Below are 21,107 nucleotides of genomic sequence, written 5' to 3' on the forward strand. Positions count from 1 at the left end.
GCCCCCACTAGCCGCAACTAGAGAAAGCCTGTGTGCAGCAACGAAGACCCAATGCAGCCAAAAATAAAAATAAATAAATTTTTAAAATTTATAAAACAAACAAACAAAACAAAAACAAAAAGAGGCTTGTAACACAATGTTCACTGCAGCACTATTTACAATAGCCAGGACATGGAAGCAACCTAAGTGTCCATCTACAGATGAATGGATAAAGAAGATGTGGCACATATATACAATGGAATATTACTCAGCCATAAAAAGAAACAGAATTGAGTTATTTGTAGTGAGGTGAATGGACCTAGGGTCTGTCATACAGAGTGAAGTCAGTCAGAAGGAGAAAAACAAATACCATATGCTAACACATATATATGGAATCTAAAAAAAAAATGGTTCTGATGAACCTAGGGGCAGGACAGGAATAATGCAGACGTAGAGAATGGACTTGAGGACACAGGGTTGGGGGAGGGGAAACTGGGATGAAGTGAGAGAGTAGCAGTGACAAATATACACTACCAAACGTAAAACAGATAGCTAGTGGAAAACAGCACAGGGAGATCCGCTCGGTGCTTTGTGACCACCTAGAGGGGTGGGATAGGGAGGGTGGGAGGGAGGGAGATGCAAGAGGGAGGAGATATGGGAACATACGTATATGTATAGCTGATTCACTGTGTTATACAGCACAAACTAACACAACATTGTAAAGCAATTATACTCCAATAAAAATGTTAAATAAAAAAGACAAACAGCCGGAGGACTGCTTTCGTATGGATTGAAATCTCATCTTCCAAGACAGCCTGAGCACCATCACCTCTAAGAAAAGCTCCCTGAGCCTGAGTGAGGAGCCACTCCTCTGTGCTGCTAGCACTCTGGTGCACACCTTTAGGCACTTGTCACTACAAATTGTAGTTCTCCATTTCCACACCTGACCTTCCCATGAGGATATAAGCCTCCTTAGGGGCAGTACCTAAACAAAGTGCCTGGCACACAGTAGGGAGTCAGTAAATGACGAATGAATGATGACTAAACAGCATGCAACTAAAGAAAAGGCCTTACAGTAGTTTATTAATATCCCCTAATCTTCCAAGTTCTTAGTTAACACCATGTGTGACAGTCTCTCTTTTCAAATGACTTTCCCTATTGAAATACTACTTTTCCAGTAGAAGGCTAGGAAGTAGGTTATAGTGCAGAGTTTATTATTACAGCCCACAGCAAAAGTTCTAACTGTATCCATGAAAGAATAATCTCTTTGTGCAGCCTGCACCTCAAATCTATGAACATATCCACTTAAGAATGTGTTAGGAAGAAAAACAGAAAAAAAAAAAATCATCAGAACCTTGGAAAAAAATTCTTTGTGCCACTAGAAGGAATAATAGTTCTATGGTTCAGCCTATTAGTTGCTCCTTGTGCACAAAAACCTGCTAGGGCATGCCATCACTGAAACCATATTTACTTTGCATGTCACCCAACTTAAGAGAATTTATATTCAGAGGCACTGTTTCATTCTGCTATGCAGGTGCAGGATTCTTTCTGACAAATATATACTGAATGCCCAGTAAGTGCCAGACACTGTGTTAGGTACTGGGGACATATCAGGGAACAAGACAAGGTCCCAGAACCTAGAAGCTTAAATTCTAATGAGAAACTGGGAGGAAAGTAGGAAGAAAAAAAAAAAAACAATAAACAAAGTCATTTCAGACTGTGACTAAAGCTCTAAAGAGATAATGAATGGCGAGTGGCAGAGGTGGCCCCTTTAGACAGGGCAGTCTGAGAGGTCCCTGAGGAGGTGGCCTGAGCTGAGATGAGAAGGAGCCAATCATGGGAAGAGCTCTAAGATGGCAGTCCAGGCAATGGGAACACGTGTGAAGGTTCAGTGGCAGGAAAGGGTTGCAATTTTTGAAGAACAAAATGGAGCTCCCTGGCGCAGCTGGATCTCTTCCCCAGTGAGGAGGACAAAGTCTATGAAAGGAGGCTGGACATGAAGGCAGGAGTCAGATCACGCAGGGTTTTGCAGGTCATGGCAAGGACCATTAACAATGTTCTTTGAGGATGGGGCTTCTAGCAGAAGAAACACGGAATAGGAGCCAGAACTTAGGTCAAAGTTGAGATTTAAATCACATCCTAGCCATGTGACCAAAGGATAGAACTTCAACACTCTGCCTCAGTTTCTGCACCTATAAAACAACTACTGACCTCAAAAGGTTGTTGAAAACATCAAATTGGATAGTATACACTAACATACTTTAATCTGCAAGGTGTTATAAAAAGGAAATAGTATCATTTAGAGAAAAAGTCACTCGAAGACAATTACCTGGCAGAGCAGTGTGCTGGTGAACATCTTCGGTGAGAAGCATCAGCAAGAACATCCAGGGAGTAAAGGGGAGAAAGAGGATTAAACTGCAGGAATAAATGAGATTATTTCAGTATGGCTTATATGAAACAGACCTGATCCTAAAGGGCTACCTGCTACTTGCTTACTTTTGCCCTTTGACTGTTCAACTCTCTTGCCATAACACAGACACCATTCTTATTGAATATTCAACAGTGTACCCACGAATGTAGCATAACTGATCTAGCACGCCTCAAAAAACAGACTATTCCTTGGTAAGCAACAATTTTTCAAAAGCTTCTGATACACAATAATTACTTAAATGGCAAAAGATAGTACTTTCTAACGGACATAAAGGGAACTTATGCCTACTGATTATCAGCCCTTGTTCCCAAGAATACTAGCATGAAATTACCTTTTCATTTCCTTATCCTGGCAGATGTTTCCAGTGAATAACTGGTTAGCACATACCAGCAGCAGTGTAGTGGAAACAGAACTAGATTAAGAATTAGAATACCCAACGTTTAGTTCCAGCCTACAACTGAGTTGCCATATATTAAAAACCACAAAATCTCTTTGACCTTTACTATCCTCATCTGTAAAATAGATGTATCACTATCTGTTTTACCTATTTTATGGGATTATTGTGAAGGCTACATAAAATATTACTTTCGGTTTAACAAGTAATTTCAGTTTCTCATCTGTAAAACACCTATTCACCTCAAAAGGGGGCTGTAAGGATCAACTAGGACACTATAATAAAAGTACCTCACTTTATGTTGGCTACCTTTCTTTGGATTTTTTCCACAATAAGTACTCCTTTCCCCAAATTTGAGAAGTAAATATATATCAATACTAGAAGAACACTGAATGGTCATTTCAAAAGGACTTAAAAAGTATACAAACTAAGCAACTGTTCTGTCATAGAGGTTCCAGTCCCAATGTTGTATGACTTTGGGCAGATAGCTTAAACCTCATTTGTAAATAACACATCTCATTTGTAAATAACAGATCTGGACTAGGTGATCATCACAGGTCTCTTTGCCTTTCGATCCTCTGATGCAAACACAATTAATACCCTAGCTTAGCGTACCCCAAACTGCAGTCTCTCACATCCCACCTTAATGACTTTCTCTTTATCTGCCCACCACCTGCTCTACTACTTATTTAATATTTTTCTTCATATCAATTATTTTTACTCACCCTTGTCCTTACTATATTTCTATGAAATAACAAGTTTGATAGAATGATCACATTTCTAAATTAAATTATTGGAACTTGAAGTAAAAATTCTGTATCCACAAGCCATCTAAAATCATATAATAAATACACACCAGTTAGGTGTACCACTCTTCTAGTTCATTTTGAAACAGTAACTTCAAGATGAAAGTTCCAAGTCTAAAATGTTTATCAACTTAACAAGCTAATAAGCAGTCAAACAAAACATAACAAAACAAAACAAAACAAACGATGGAGTGACAGAAAGCCCGAGAATTTTTACCTATCAGTGTTCATCTATTTTACAACTAATCATCAGGGTAAAGCAACCTCTCTCCCAGCAAAACTCAAAAGCCTCAAACGTTAAAGGAACATATTGAGAGAGTCACTGTCAGTAATTTTAAAATTATGACCCCTATAAAGGATTAGACATGCCAAGGGCCCCCTCAGGGGTAGCTAAGGTAAAAGAGTAAGAGGCTCTAGGCCTCGACCCCACTTTACCCAAAGTAGCTCTACCTTCCTCTGCTTCATATGTTTAGGATTCAACATTGTACTTCTCAGCACAGGATGCTGATGCACTCTGATTTCTTACTACAAAGTTCAAAACCAGAATGACAACTGCATTCCTATGAAATATGTGTTGTAAGTAATAAACTGAAGGTCACAAGTTGAAACTAAAAAGGGGAATTAGCTACAGTTCTTATCAGTGAATACTAGATATTCTTGGAAAACAGTCCTCCAAGAAAATCAGAATAACATAAGGAACAAGAACCTTACCTCATGTGCACAAGCAGAAATGTGAGGAAAATCAGAAGCCAACGCTTTATTCTTTCTAAAGAAAAGGAAATCAAATGATAAAATAAAGATGACAAAGAAAAGCAATCTCACCTGATTTCGTTCTCTTTTCCCAGCTGATGGTAACCAGAAACTAAAGAGAGGGAGAGAATAAGAGGAAAGAAAACAATAAAAGAAGTGGTAGGAACATTATTAGAGAGAAGATAAAAAAGATGTTGGGTTAATGAAGACAAAGAAATGAGAAAAAATGGAATTGGAGGAGAAAAGGAGAGAGATGTTAAATGTGTATGAACGTTTTTGCAAAAAATAACTCTTCAAAGTAAAAAGTCTTTTAAGGGAATGCAGAAGACTAGACACTCTTTAAAAAACTCAAGATGGTGGTGTGACACCAATGCACTCTCAGCTGTGCAATGAGAACAGGATCCCCAATTCAACGGCATAAACCACATCTTACCTATTTTATAGATTAAAACTTCAACCAGGCTGGATGGGTATAGGAGTATACCTAGATACTGACCATGACATGTAGTGGAGATACCAAAGAGCCAATCATGTTAGAGGACAAGGCTGTCACAAAAAAGGGTGGAATGATTTTCCTATAGCTACACATAGGCTTCCCAGTGGCACTTTTCACAGTAGTTAGAATAAAAAGATATCTCTCTGTCTAGAGGTCTAAAAATGGGAAGACCATATAGGAGAATACAGAGGTAATCACCCATTTTGAACAAAAAAATTTTTAAGAGACAGAAAAATGAATTTAAAATATAATACCCTTATTGGAGGCTACTTTTATAATGCAGCACCTATAGACATAAATAGCAAAGAAATAAAAACTAGTCTAGAAAGGAAAAAAAATCACTCTCGTGAGTTTAGGGTGTTAGCCATTTTAACTGTTATGAAGTACCCGTCTTTAAAACCTTCTTTTTCAGCTCTACAATCGAATTTTCAGGTTCCTTCATAAAACATTCCCCTGCTACCTCCTTCAAGGAAAAGGCTAAGACAACCAGTAAAGACATAAGTACTTACTCTTTCTGCCGAGGGTCACTAATGAGGTGGCCTATCCTCTCAGTCCCCAAATTACTCATGCTTGACTCCTGAAAAGGCAAAGAAGATAACAGTGTCATCTAACCACAGAAACAAATATGTAAGTATGATCCGTCATCAAGCTCATGCTTTCCCATAATTATACCAGCAACCCCAAAGCACAAGTCAGATGTCAATCTTAAAATCCAACAGCGTCTATTTGTGGGACTCTACTGTTAAAGTATTGCCATGTTATTCTAAACTTATTTTTCTCTAGTGATCAAAAAAAGTCATTATAAACATTTTTTTACTATATACAGTATTTTAATATAGTGAGTAATACCTCCTAGAGTTATTAAAGTGTATCAAAATAGAAACAATTTTAAAAAATCCAACAGCAGCCAATTTTTAACAGGCCAGCACACCAATATCCCTAGAGTCATGATTTTAGCCTCAAGAGCCTTCATAATGAGATATTTACTGAGTCCTCACTGGTAACACCTAAGTATCTACTAACTAAATGTATACATGTCAAAGGACTTTTGTAACTTACAAAAATCGTCACCCTGTATTTTGCCTGTTAAACGTGTCCTAAAGTAAAAATAGAAGTCTGTATAAATTGCTTCTTAAATTTCCAGTTCTCAAGATTGTAATATGAAATCATATCCATAACACCACAAGCAATTCAGAAACTAATCACATCCAAAAAAATGGAAAATGGCAGAAGGCACTCACCCTTCATTTAACGTGAGTACACTTACAGTGTATATCTATCACAGAACCTTGGGATGCGTACCAACAGTACATGAGCAAGAGTTACGCGCATATGAGAAGGTGATAAGATGAGAGAGCGTAAGTCATAGACATGAATGTCAAAAATGTCAAGCCTGGTACTCAAACACATTTGTTTCTGAGCAAACATTATCTGCATTCGTCTATGTGTGTGGATTATTCTAAATATTGGGGTACACATTTTAGCAGAACTGGCTATAGAAAAATTAATTTGAGGTCAGATTTCAGGTGGAATTGGAGCTAAATGAAAGGGCTTCACATACTGTACTCTTCATATTCTTCACTCCTTACACCTATGCCTCCTGGTCACAGACACAGCCACGGTAATGGGGCCAAGGGAAAAGATGGGTGAAAAATGAGCTATTTGTTACAGCAGAAAAATTATTAACTTAAAGTGCCGTAATGTTTAAATTTACAGTTTATTACTGTGTAAATTACAAGCAGTACTTTGCGTAATTAGCAGCTTGCTGGCAGGGAGCTGTGAATGAAACTCATTATTTATGATAACAATTTAGAAAAAGAGAAGAGAGATGGGGGAGGGAGAAGAAGGGGGGCAGAACAGTGACCTCTGGTAGAAATGACAAATATCCCTTTAAGGTGATGAAGATGAATTAAACAAGTAAATATTATCCTATTCATTTGAAATCATTAAAGACACATGCAATAGGCCCTACTTTCCTTCCATGCAAGCTAAAGGGAGCCTCCAGTATGAAATGATTTACTTCCATGGAAGTGGAAGGCTCTTATTTTATAGGAGCTGAAACAAAGTAAGGTAGGTGGTAGGGAGAAATCATCTGTCAAGCCTAACCAATAAAGAGAAAAAGTCAAACCAGCGCTCTGCTCCCCACTCCCAACCTCCTGCCTCCCTCACGTATTCCTACCCTGCTAGCTGTCCTAATAAGAATAAGCTCTCAGAATAGCAAATGCAGCATTTTATCGCCTATAAAATGAGTAATCCAAAAGAAGAGGTATCATTCTTCCAATAAGCAAATATCTTTCTAATTAGAGATTTGAAGTTGAATTTAAAGATAAAAAGAATATGAATTCATCTGAAAATAAACAGCCTCATTTCTTCTGCAGAAAACAGTTCCCTGATTAATCTATGAAAGAGTAGCTCCCTGAGGGCAGGCCGACTGTGGCTCTGACCACTATATACCTGGCTGGCCATAGAGCCTGACACACATAGACACTCTAGATGCTTACCGAGTGAACAAACACGTTAATGCTCTAAAATGCCTCTCCTGTCCTTATTCTTTGTCCACCACAATCCTCTCTGACGGGGTATGAACCCCAGCCTTAACCTATTTTCAATCTCAAAGCCAGAGTAAAAAATAAATAAAATAATTAATTAAATTTAAATTGAAAAAGATAAAAAAGAAGTAGACCTGGGTTCAATTTTCTATATTTTGCCACTTCTATCTGGGTAACATCAGACATTCCTTAACATCTTTGAACCCATCTTCCTCATCCTCTAAAGAGAATATCACCTTTTTTACAAGATTTTTGGGAGGATTAAGTGAACTGAGTACCTAGCACAGTCCCTGGCAAAGGCAGAACTGAGTAAATGGTAGATATCCCTCCCTCCTGGCCAAGGAGGGGCATTTTAAATTTGATAACAGGTTTTTTTTTCCCCAGTGTTTTTCTTTTTTAATGAATTCTAGAATAAAAGACCAAAGTTAGAACAAAAGAAGCATTCATGAATTCAAGAGGAGTCATAAAGAAGCCAAGAGTATTTCAACTTATATAATAATAATATAAGATTCATCGGCCAGGCACGGTGCATGCGCCTGTAGTCCCAGCTACTCGGGAGGCTGAGGCAGGAGGATTGCTTGAGCCCAGGAGTTCTGGGCTGTAGTGCGCTATGCCAATCGGGTGTCCGCACTAAGTTTGGCATCAATATGGTGACCTCCCGGGAGCAGGGGACCGCCAGGCTGCCTAAGGAGGGGTGAACCGGCCCAGGTCGGAAACGGAGCAGGTCAAAACTCCCATGCTGATCAGTAGTGGGATCGCGCCTGTAAATAGCCACTGCATTCCAGCCTGGGCAACATAGCGAGACCCCGTCTTAAAAAAAAAAAAAAAAAAAAAAGATTCATCAAAAGAGTAGAAGAGACAGAGATCAGGCCTGTAGGTTTACAGACAGCAGACACTGACATGACAGTGTTCGCTTTGTCAGAACTTCTGTATGAATCAAGCTTCATCTTTTATGTGTGTATCCATTCATGCCCTTTATAATGTTCACTCTTGTGAACTTGCAAAATACACCTGGCTTAATTAACCCCAGGGAGTTCTGCAGCACCTCTGATTATCAACAGTGTATGCAAATCTCATAGGGAATATTATCTTCCCAGTGAGCCTAGAAAACAATGACATCTATCACCTTCCCAACAAGCCTTCTTCGCCCCTTTCTGAGGCATCGAGCTGCAGCTCCAGGCAGACGATTAAAGCGAGCATGGTACCCTAAATAAAAAAGAAGACAGACCTCAGTAACTGAATGCAGAAGATTCATTAGCAATGATATGCTTCTAGTACACCAAAAGCCTTCCTCCCCAAGATCTTACTAAATTGACCCTTAAACTAGTATCACTAGGCTATTTGCCAATGATTTACTATTCCCATGTCTTTGTCACCAGTAGTATGATCTCAGGCATGTCATTTACCTCTGACCTAGGCATCCTCATCTATAAAAAAAGAATAATCACTGGCTCAGTCCTCTTTTACAGGACTGTTTTTTTGTGTTTTTTTTTTTTTTTTTCTTTGCGGTATGCGGGCCTCTCACTGTTGTGGCCTCTCCCGTTGCGGAGCACAGGCTCCGGACGCGCAGGCCTAGCGGCCATGGCTCACGGGCTTAGTTGCTCCACGGCATGTGGGATCTTCCCGGACCAGGGCACGAACCCGTGTCTCCTGCATCGGCAGGCGGATTCTCAACCACTGCGCCACCAGGGAAGCCCTACAGGACTGTTTTGAAGACTCGATGAAATAGCATATGGAAGGTACTTTATAAACTGAAAACACTACACAAATATAAGGTATTATCAACAATTTCTAATTGCAAATTAAATTTTAGCTATTATCTAAAAAATTCTAATTCATGAAATAGGTAAAAACAGCATGTATAGTATAATCCCATTTTTCTAATTGTTGTATATGTTCTACACATAGAAGAGACAACTGGAAGAATCCAAACCAAAATGTTATCAATGACTCTGGGTGTGGGATTATAGGCCATTTAAAGTTTCTTCTTCCTATTCTTGCTTATTTGTATATACTTTAAGTGGTCCATAAAGAACTTTTAGAAATGGTCACTGAAATGTTTATGAAAGTTTTAAGGCAGCAAACAACGTGCCTCAGCCAGGCATCATTACCAAGAACCAACTGCTTTGAGAAGGACTTTCAATCACCCAAATTTATCACAACGAAATGCTACAGAATAGGAGTTTACAGCTCTATTGTAATTCTGATCACCAACAGATACTCAACATATACTTGGTAACTGACTAACTGGTTGATTATTGATTACTGGGAATCCTCACATCATAAATTTATAGAGCTAAAGGAAACCTCTGAAAGTTTTGTTCAATGTCACCATATCCTAAGTGATGACCCTGATGTCCCTAGGAAATGAAGTGACCCTGCCACAGTCACAGAGCTAGGGAGACAGTACCAGACAGTATTACCACAGAGTATTACTACATTTCCTTCCCTGTCCTAGGCTCTTTCCATTTCACTTTGCTACATCATAATTGATGGAAAGCAAAGGGAAAGGATACGTATTTGTGTTACAGTCCACAATAATAGAATTATTAAAATAAAATATTTTAAAAAATATTTTAAAATCATCCATTTTTAAAATGTCATTATACCTCGTACGTGAGTGTTGTCACTGAAATCTGTTCTCTTCCAAGATCCACTACTTCAGGCTTCCACTGAGCACTCAGTAGCCCATCAGTTTCACAGCCGGATAAGCAGCAGTGACACACTGCTAGGCTTCTTAAATCTGGCACAAATGGCAATAGCAAGCTGAAGGAACGCCCTGCTAATATATATTCCAAGAGTCTCCATGGATTGATTTAGGTAAGAATGGAGAGAACCTCAAGCTTTGAGACTCACCCTTGAATCTTCAAGAAAAATCCCTGGACTAGTTCTAAAATTCAGATAGGTAATGCATGTTTACAGGCATGAGTATGCTTGCCATGGGAAGACTCTCCCCAGAAAGAATCATATAAGTGTGAAGTATATTTTGGTCTCCTCAGAACTCACCTCTTTGAGCTGGCCGAGAAGGTAAAAGGAATGTGGAATCTGAAAGTTTATCCAGTCCAGAATCCATTCTCTCTACTTCAGAGCAATGGTCAGGAGCCCACTTGGGCAGAAGATTAGGGACAGTGAATCCTGGGACACATTCTCCTTCATAGAACCAATCACTCTGCTCGTCATCCCCTAAAGTAAAGAGATCCTATCGTAAGCTGGAATTTTAACATGCTCTGTGAAAAACCAAATAGGAAGATGACTTCTCAGTGCTATAGGTTTGATCATACTTTTAAAATAAAGCCAAAATACAAAAAAATTGTTTTGATACTTCTTCTTGATCCATATTTTGATGAAAACTGGGACATCAAACTAGTTCCACATAAATGTCATACTGTGCTACACTGGACTGCTTATGATAGTAAAAACTAATAAAGCTACCATTTACTAAGCCCTTACCACCTACCAGAATCTATGCTAAAAATCTGTAGATTTGTTATCTCTTCCAAACCTTACACTAACTCCAACTTATCAATTAGGCAACTAAAGCCCAGAGAAGTCAAGGTCAAGTTAGTAAATGATGAAGCCATGGTTTCAACCCAAAGCCTGACTAACTCCAAAGCCTTTAACACAAAAATAAACTGTCTCCCGTGTACCATTCTAAGTGGTAAAAATGAACTTGGAGGTTCAAAGCCCACAAATGTTTCTCAATTCAAAACTAGCTATTCCTGAAGAATTTCTTGTTATATTTGTATTTCTCATAATAGGTGAATAAAGAATACATATCCATACGTTGTTTCTTCCTTGATGCCTCATTAATGGGACACAAAATCATCTTGACAGTAGCAATCCAAGCTACCAGGAAAAAACTAACCACAAAGACAATATAAGCCCCCAAGGCTTGTCAAGAAGTTATACTATTTGCCCAAGGCCATACTTTTGTTTACTGACAAAGTCAAGACTAGACCCATATAGCCCAGACTCTTGATTCAAACTTCTTTCTACTGGCTACAAAGATAGCATCTCAATTTCCCAAAGAGCTTATTCCTGCCCACAAAGAGTAAGATGGGTAACTTTATGTCTGCTACCCCACACCCCTTTCAAAACAGCAAGGATGAAGGAAATAATTACTAGAACATCTAAAGAGTTCATACTGCATTCATTTTCTAATGGGTACTCGATCTCAAGGAAGCTGCTCAGGCCATGCTAATCTCATAAAGTATCAGTTTCATGGACCACTAACACCCAGGAGAATAACTCTTAAATCACTGCAGAGATCTCTAAAAAGGGAAAGAAGCCACTAAAGACGTTGCTCCAAGTGTTCCCTTAAAAAAACGCACCATCAACAGGCTGTTTTTCTAAAACAGTGGTTCTCAACCTTTAGTGTGCATCAGAAGGACTGGGAAGGGTCGCTGGAACACAGACTGTTGGTCCCTACCCCCAAAGTTTCTGATTCTGGCCTACACAGGACCAAAAATTTTCATTTCTAACAAGTTCCCTAGAGATGCTAAACTGGTCTGGAGACCATACTTTGAGAACCACTACTCTAAACGTATCTCACCAAACCAGGTACAAGGATGAATTAAAGATAAGACAGCAGAATTAACAATGATTAGTTTCACTGCAAGTCAATATATTAATTCCTTCCTATTCATAAGCATTCCTCAGGCCATTTATTAAAATAGTATTATTTAGCTAGATCATATTTTCTGATGACAAATGTCAGACTATATGGGAATTTTCTTTTTTTTGGTTCTCAAGCATTCACTCAAGATTTTTGATAATACAGAAAGGGACTCACTGAACTGGAAGGAACCTTGTGAGATCTCATCTAGACCAGTAGTCTTCAACCTGGCTTCACTAGGATGCCTGATGCAGGAGCTCCTCAAAAGAGTGCTGCCAGAGAATAAGGAAGAGGCTGAGTGGATCAGGCTCCAGACCTCCTGCTCCTCTAGGATCTTGCTTTAACCAAAATAAGTTTAGTTGTTTTATAATTTGAGGTTCTATGTACACTTCTGTTTGAGGGAGAAAAAGGGGAATTTTCCCCTTATCTGGGTTCCCCAATAATTATTTATTAAGAGCTTACTATATGCCAGGCAATGTGTTACTTATTGTGGTAGCAAATAAAAAAAAACTCCTGCCTTTGAAAAGCTTCAATGGAAAAGACATGCATCTATAAACAGTGTAATATGGTAAGTGATAAGAAAGCAGTAAGTACAGGGAAAGAAGAGTCAAGGGTTCTAGGAGATGACGCCTACACTAAGTGTATCAGTCAGAATCCCTTTAGGAAACATGTACATTTGAATGGGGTATTTGAGACTTTAGTGAAGTGACTATTTACAAAGGTATAGACAGTACTAAGAGAAGCCAAAGGGATGTTGAAGCATTCGGAGCCAGCAGAGGAGGGAGTCTTTACCATTCCTACACCTGAAGAAGCAAGGGGAAAGAATGGTTACCAGAGCACAGAGAGAGAACTGTGGTTATAGGAGAAGGGCCCAAAGAGGAGAGGTAGCCTTCAGCAGAAGAACACAACCCCTACCAACCAGCAGTCCAACAGAAAGGGAGTCAGGGACAGCTCTAATCCAACACTGCATTACTGTTTCCAACTCGCATTACCTCACTATGATAGAATGATACATCCACACCCTTTTTCCTTTGCCCTGGGATTCCACAGAGCCTTCCCCTTGAAGCAGAGCACACTTCCTCATTCCACGGACACAGACATGGGGCTTAGTCATCTGATTTGCTTTAGTAGTAAAACACTAGCAGATGTGATTCAAGCAAAAGCTTTAAATATTCATGCATGGTCTGGTTTGGTCACTTGGCATTTATGTCCTCTGCCATAAGAAGTCCATGCCACACTGAGCTACTGCTCCTTTAGCCTAGGTCTCAGAATAAGAAAACAATGAGTAGATACAAACCTAACTTGAAGCCTGGAGACAGGCTGAGCCCAGGCAAGATCAGCTGACCCACAGCCAACCCCCAGCCCCATAGCAAGAAATAAATGTAGTTAAACCACTGAAATCTGGGGGCTGTTAAGCAGTATTAGCATAATAAAAACTTGAGTAATACACCCAATCTCTTTCACCTCCCTCCCTCCATACTTCTGCTGTTGCCTCCTACTGGCCAAACCCAACAAGAAATTGAGAGCAAGAAAACTCACAGATGTAGTCCATAAATATGTCCCAGAGGAGCAAAATGAGACCTGTCTTGGAGGATGACCAGCCATTCAAGGAAAGGTGAAGATGAGATTTCAGGCAGAGAGACCAACATAAACAAAGACACAGAAGCAGGAAGTAACATAGCTTTGTGCTGAGAACTCTAAGTATCTAAATATCACCAAAATGTTTGAAGTTGAGGCAGAGACAAAGAGGAAAGCTGGCGCTATAAAACATTCTACAACCTTCCATAATATACCAAGGATTCCTTATCAGTGGAAGGCTTTCCAAAGGCCCAAAACTTAATTGGTTGCAATAGGTCCACACTTTCTTACACCTCTGTATACACATCATAACCTTTAAGAGATGCATTAGGATACTGTAGTAAAAGCAAAGAAAAAGTAATTCTGAAAGCATGCTCCAGTTCATTCACGGAAAGACAACCAGACTTTCCTGGTATGAGACAAGAGAATCAAGACCCTAGCTAGAGCCCACCGGGGAGTATATACACACAGTTTCTAATGACACCTAGCTCCCTCAGAATCAGAAAGGAACAGAAATGTACTCACAACAGCCTCCATTATAGAAGGAAGCTCAAGAACTCCATCTATGCCCACAACTCTGAGGCATGGGTGAGACACCTCCCCACCGTCTCTCTCCAAAATCAGGACTTGGAACCTAAGTCTCACTGTCCCAGGATCCCTTTAGTTACTAAGGAGCCTATCTGGATCAACCTAGACATGCAGCCGTGTCTCTGTCCTTCAATCACTTAACCCTTGGAGAAAAATCACTGGATTTCAGAAGATCTACAAACCCCTTATTTAGATTAAGAAAACTACAGTCCAAAGGAGCTATAAGAAATTCTTATTAGTACACACTTACTGTGGCACTAAGCAAATGTACAGGACAGGATCAAATTACTGTTTAAATAGTAAAAATAAAAAACTGATAATTAACATACACCAGCCTTAATCACAGTGCTCTCTACTAAACTTCAGAAAGAATTTCTATAATATATTCACCTAGAACACTATGGCCACTTATAAATAAGGTTAAAAAAATAAATCCTCCATATGTGAAAATAAGAATGTCTTAACATCCAGTAACACATACGGTTATTTTTTAGTTTTAATAAAAAGCAACTTCGCCAAGTTCCATCTTTGACACTATAACCCCCCTGGATCAATGATTCTCAAAGTCTAAACTACCTGCACAAAAATCACCACAGGTGCTTGTGGAAAATGCAGATTCCAGGGGCCAACTCTAGACCAATTTGATTTCCAGGAGCTCAGGAACTTGCAGTTTCAACAGTTCCCCATGTGGCTTTTATGCCCTAAAGTTTGAAAACCACTTTCATAGACAACCATCATATTCTCTGTGAGGCACTCCTAGAACCACTAGAATCTTCCCAGAAACACTGAACCAATGTCCCAAAGCTGGAATCAAGATTACCTTGCCGTCCTTCATCGTTGGTAAAGAGCCCTGTGTCACTGCTGCTACACACACTGCTGGTTTCACTGAAAAAAGAGTAAAACACAAGACAATGCATCAGCTCCAGTCAAAAACAAAGCACTGTCCATTATGTCTTCTGGTTTTCAAATCCAAAGATTCCAAGTTTCCCTAATTTCACTCTAGCTCATTAGGCAATCAGAAATGTAAATTTCATAGTTAAGTCACAGGGGTAAGTTTATTTTCCCCAAAAATGAAAGAAATGTAAGAAGAGGAGAACTGTAAAACTTTCACTTATATTTTAAAGTACTTTTAAAAGATCTCAAGTCACTTTGTTAGTTTAGCATTAGAAAGTTATTTATTAAGGCTCACAGAAGTAATCTCAACCTGCTTTGGTATATCAAACACAAATTTACCAACCAATTTTATTTTAAAATATTGTCTACTATCGGTTTCAAATGAAGCCATGCAACTTTAAGACATCCAGCATCTTTCATGTTTTCCCATTTATAAAGCAGCAAACAAAAATCCATGAACAGGAAAAAAAAAAAGAAAATCAGTATGACAAAAGTTATATTTTCTAAAATTAATGTCTCTCTTGATAGCAAGTGGATACAGCAAAATTCATTTTCAAAAAAGGAGGTTAAAAATAAAAATACAAAAACAAACTCCATTTGAACTCATTGAAATAAAACTTTTAGGGACTTCCCTGGTGGTCCAGTAGTTAAGACTCTGTGCTCCCAGTGCAGGGGGCCAGGGTTCAATCTCTGGTCAGGGAACTAGATCCCACATGCCGCAACTAAAGATTGCGCACTCAGCAACAAACATCCCACGTGCCACAACTAAGACGCGGCACAGCCAAATAAATAAATAAATATTTTTTAAAATTGTAGAGTAAACCATCATATACCCCCCACGTAAATTCCGCAATTAGCATAGTGCTCTATTTCCTTTATCACACATCTATCCATCCATCAACCCATCTTGTTTATATGCATGGAAAAAAATAAACGGAAATAAAACTTTGCCCCATAGAATTCTGTCCAAGTCAGCTTCATTTTGAGCTACTTCGAACAATTGATTCTGCCTCTTCTGATGCTGCATCTCTCCCACCTAATCATCAAATTTGATTTATCTGGTTCAAGAAAAATTTCTCTATTCTTTACAATATTAGCGATTTCCTTGATTGGGATGTTTCCTTCTAAGCTAGTCAATTTTGTTCACATGCTCTAGAAGACAGAAGAAGCATTCTCACCATGCTGCATAAAGAATAGGCTTGGCAAAATCCCAGTCTACATTTCTGGATCAAATATCTGAAAATATTTTGTATTTTGCAACATTTCCAAATATCTTGCCAATACTAAATCCTAAAAATGCCGGTTAAATTAAGTAGCAATGTTTCCTCACTTATGCTTGTCTCTGGGTAACAGATCCAAGAAATTTGTCACAGCAAGAGCCAATAAAACATACCTGATTTCTTTAAAGATTCTTTCATTTTATTTTCCTCTATACTTATAAGTGGGAACATTCTCAGATGTCATTATAAGAAATGTCTCACAAAACTATACCACTGGATTCTGATGGATTTAGAATCTTCAAAGAGCTCTGCAGTTAAATCCGGAAGACATCTTCACTGGGTACTATATTCTTCCTACTTCTGAGTCCAAGGAACTGTGCCTGCTGAACTTTATGGTGTTGTTTTGATGTTTTTAGCAAATTCCTAAGAATATTAGTGGTCTAACTCTAACTCCATTGAGTCTTAATACACAGTCTCTCATATCAACTACTTTATTTCTCTCATCTTGCCTCGAAGGTAAAGCATATTTTATATTTTTTAGTTCCTCTTGATATAAAGGAGGGCTTAAAAAACACATCAGGCCATAAGACAGACATTCTACTCCACCACTGTGTTACACGCTTTCTTGGTTAGCATATCAGTAACTGAGATGTAGGGGTCAGCAAACAGCCACCTGTCAACCATTTTTGTATAGCCTATGAGCTAAGAATAGCTTTTATAGTTTTAAATCATGGGGGGGGGGGTGATCAAAAGAGGAATACTTTGTGACATATGGATATGACACGAAATTCAAATTTCAGTGACCATAAATAAAGATTTACTGGAACACAGCCAGGCTCATTCATTGACCTATCGATTCTGGCTTCTTTCACACTACAACTGCAGAGTTGAGGAGTTGCAACAGAGAACGAATCACCCACAAAGCCCCAAAATATTTACTATCTGGCTTTTTACAGAGGAAATTTGCTGATCTCTGCTCTAAGTGTATTAAAAGGTCTACTCTGGAATGTCTATTGAATATTTATTTGAATATTTCCAAGTAAGAAATTAAAACCATTGCTTTATTATGAAGTCTATGGATTCTTCTCCTCATTCATTTCCAGCCACCTGTAAGCACTACAAGATACAGTGCTTCTTTGATCCTTTTTTGCATGGATTCCATTCTCTCCTCATATTCTAAATAAAGGGGGTAAGCGCAAAGAAAGCTGCTGGATCAAGAAAGGTATTGGTAACCTAAAACCTTCCTGTCCCTGTACATTTTCTATTTCTGTCAACAGTATTTAAAGAGACTCACTGTTCTTTAAAGAGATTGGACTAAACTTGTAAGTTTTCTATAAACAGTTAATTAGAGTAATGGCAATGATGTCACAGAAATATCACCAGGATTTTAAGACTGTGTTTAAGGGAGATACATATTTTCTTCACTGAGAAAATAATTTATGCCTTAAAGAACACTTATTACATAAAAGTATCATCATTCCATCAATATCTGGAAATGACTATTTCATCTGATAGCCTCTTATTCCCTCAGAAGAACTTGCATTGTGGAAATCTAATTATATGTAAGAAACTGTTAGCATAATTTTCTGAGGAGAAAAATGGGAACTTCATGGCATATTTGCACATAAACACCACGATACAGCACGTAAATATGTAATGCTAGCTATGAAGTAGAAGTAAACATTTCCCCTTACAATTTACAGGCCAAAGCTATCCAGTCCTGTGGCTTTCATTCACTTCTGACTCTGAGATTATGATTTTTTAAAAAAAATCAGATTCATAGGATTTTAACAGTGATTTAGTCAACTATAAAATATTAATATAGCTAGTTAAACATAATGTTTAATATTCTGTTAAAAATAAGCTATCTTTCAGTAAAAACAATTTTCTTTTAGTAAGGTCAAAAAGTTAAAAGATGTCAGGCTACTACACATTTTTCCTATGCCAAATCCGTCTAATTTGTTGATAACTTTTTTGCTATGAGCATTTTTATTAGGCAAGGAAAAAAGCTCTGTTCCTCATTTTTATAAGGAAAAAGAAATATGATCCTATCCTTAGTGTCCATTCCACTATGGTCCTCTGAAACTTAGTCAGGAAGACAGAAACTCAGCCTTTATTAATCTTCAGAAAAAACAACAAGACAAAGCCCACAGATAGTAGGTAATGAAATCCTGTCTTTTCCTAAAATGACAGCAACTCCTAGAGGCATCAAAGCCTCCTGTCTTTGCCTTGGGAGCTGTTCTATACTCCCTGTTTTCACATGATTCTAACCTATAAAATAGTTTGCATATAAAAGTCTTCATAGAATATTTCTAAAATATTTTTGAGTAGAAATGTATTAATCCTACAAATAATTTATGTCATTCAAAAATACTCAATTCTAAATTGGGGCAATAAAAAGCCTCTAACAGGAGAAGGAGGAGGAAGGATATTTCCTCACTATTTCCCCTATATTTTCACTCATTCACTTAGTAAGCATTTATTAAGTTTTACTATATACCAGACCCTGCTATAACCAGCACTAAAACTAACAAAGAAGAATGTCAACCACAATTTAAATGCATGCATTTTATAAAAAACGTAGACTATGGGAGAAGACTGTGAAAACACAGAAAGAAGAATGCTTTCCAGTGAAGAAAATTCTCCAAATAAGGGGTGGGGCAAGCCTAGAATTTAACCTTATAATACTGAGAAAGTCACCGCATTTTAGAAGCCAGAAAACGTCTCAAACATATTCATATGTGAGTGAAAACAGTAATAACACATAGCACTTCTCTATATAGTTTTCACTAAAAAAATGTTTCCACAATTCTGCAGCATAGCCACCATTTAAAATAAGACAAACAAAATTAAAGCCTAGATTTTGGACTACCAATTAATTGTATTATCTAATTATTATAATATTGTTAGAAGCAACTGAACCACATCCAACTGAAATAACGTAAATATAAAGAAAGTCAACCTAACCAGCAGTTTCAGCGGCTTTCCTCTCCCAACATTTTATTATGAAGACTTCCAAACATACAAAAAAGTTGAAAGTTACCACTCACACTCCATCACCTAGATATTGCAATTAACATTTTGCTTTTTTTGGTTGTTTTGTCACACATGCATCCATCTAACCTCACCGGAGCATCTTTGTAATTCAGGGCACTCTGGGTAGACCAGATGACTGGGTATCGCATTCATTTTCAGAGGGGTAGATTATCTTAGCAATCAAGCCTAATAAAACATGACTGATACCTCTTGTCCATTTAAATAATTAATTCCAGGGCAAAGAGTTAGCTAAACATTGTAAACTTTGATATAAATTTTTAAATGCTTTCATCTGAACTGCTCTTCTTTACAAGTTCTGAAAACGAATTGCCTGCCCTTTTCAGAGCAACTAAAGGGTACTGTTTTCAAATTAGCAAAAACTCTCCATTTTTAAATCACAGTATTTTTACTCTATAGAAGAGATCAATGCTTTGGTCTTACTGAGGGCTCTAATTTGAAACTCATGCTTGTTGGTAAAAGCAGAGTCAATGAGGTAAAAACCCAATCTCAATACCAGAAACATCTAGAGCAGTGGTTCTCAACTGGAGGCAATTTTGTCCCCCTTCTCCTACCTTCCTGCCTCACCCCAGCCCTCGGGGTCATTTGGCAATATCTGGAAAAATTTTTGTTTGTCAGGACTTGGAGGGGGGAAGAGGAAACTGGTACTCTATTGGCATCTTGAGAGTCGAGGACAGGGTTGCTGTTAAACATCTTACAATGAGCAGGATAGCCCTCACAACAGAGAATTATCTGGGCCAAAAGGTGAGAAACCTCATCTAGAGTGATGCACAAAGTGGAGGGATGAAGGGGGTGGTACATCATGGTTAAGGGAAACCACTTCAGAGGAGGAGGAGCCTGTGTCCTTCTGCTGGATAGGGCCAGCCTTCAGGAACTCATCAGCTAAAAATGCATCATATGTGCTGAACATCAAGAAAATGGATTACAAACTCACTTCAGAAAGAAGCTCTCTCCATTAATGCCACATCTTAAATTTAAAAAATAAACATTCATCTTCAGTATACTTACTTAAAATACAACAAAATACATTCTCAGGGATCTATACTTTGCTTGCCTTTATAGTTCCTGAATGCCCTTCCTTTGAAATCACAGTAAAAACATTCTCTCAGTAAGTTCTGAGGAAATAGGTAGTTTAAGAATACTATTCCTGAATTTAGCTCCACACTAAGTTAGGAAAAATTTTCAGAAGACCAGTGGCCACCTGTGGTAATCAGACTCCCAGATGACTCACAGTGATCCCAGCCTCCTGGTATTTCACACCCTGGTTGGGCTGTGTAACCAGTAGCACAGGCAGATGTAACTAACAATATGTCACTTCTGAGACTAGGTTATAAAACACTAGGCTAGGGTTCTATCTTGGGTACTTGAGTGAGAGCTCGCTCTCTCCCTCTCTCTCAGACAATTTGCTCTAGGGGAAGCTAACTACCATATCTTAAGAATGCTAACAGCCTTGTAGAGAGGCCCACGTGGAAAGGAACTGAGACTCTCGATCCTGCAGCCAATAAGAAAATGAGATCTGCCAACAGCCCTGTGAGTGACCTTGGAAGTGGACTCCTCAGCCCCACCCAAGCCTTGAGACAACTGCAGCCCCGACCAACACTTTGATTGCAAAAGTACGAGAGACTCTGAACCAGAATCACATAGCTAAACTGTTCCCAGATTCCTGACTTCAGGAACTGTAAGGCTATAAATGTTTTATAAAGCTACTAAGTTTTAGGGCAACTTTTTCTGCAGCAACAGATAATATAGCATC

At 38.5% G+C, this 21,107-nt stretch overlaps 1 protein-coding gene across 4 annotated transcripts in view; it reads right to left on the bottom strand.

Moving 5' to 3' along the window:
* GPATCH2L (G-patch domain containing 2 like) overlaps positions 1-21,107 on the bottom strand; it is a 62,475-nt gene that overhangs the window by 31,991 nt on the left and 9,377 nt on the right. For 2 of the 4 annotated variants that reach the window (XM_059057932.2, XM_059057931.2), the window contains exons 3-8: positions 15,007-15,071; positions 10,412-10,588; positions 8,532-8,611; positions 5,366-5,433; positions 4,433-4,472; positions 2,309-2,394 (exon numbers count right to left, since the gene is read on the bottom strand). In XM_059057932.2, the coding sequence (XP_058913915.1) occupies positions 2,309-2,394; positions 4,433-4,472; positions 5,366-5,433; positions 8,532-8,611; positions 10,412-10,588; positions 15,007-15,071 (516 nt within the window). Of the gene's footprint in view, positions 1-2,308; positions 2,395-4,321; positions 4,377-4,432; positions 4,473-5,365; positions 5,434-8,531; positions 8,612-10,411; positions 10,589-15,006; positions 15,072-21,107 lie in introns of all 4 variants that reach the window. The other 2 variants (XM_059057930.2, XM_059057928.2) reach the window with 1 other exon arrangement.

The sequence above is a fragment of the Kogia breviceps genome, chromosome 3 (genome assembly GCF_026419965.1).
Source record: "Kogia breviceps isolate mKogBre1 chromosome 3, mKogBre1 haplotype 1, whole genome shotgun sequence".
Taxonomy (NCBI): Eukaryota; Metazoa; Chordata; class Mammalia; order Artiodactyla; family Physeteridae; genus Kogia; species Kogia breviceps.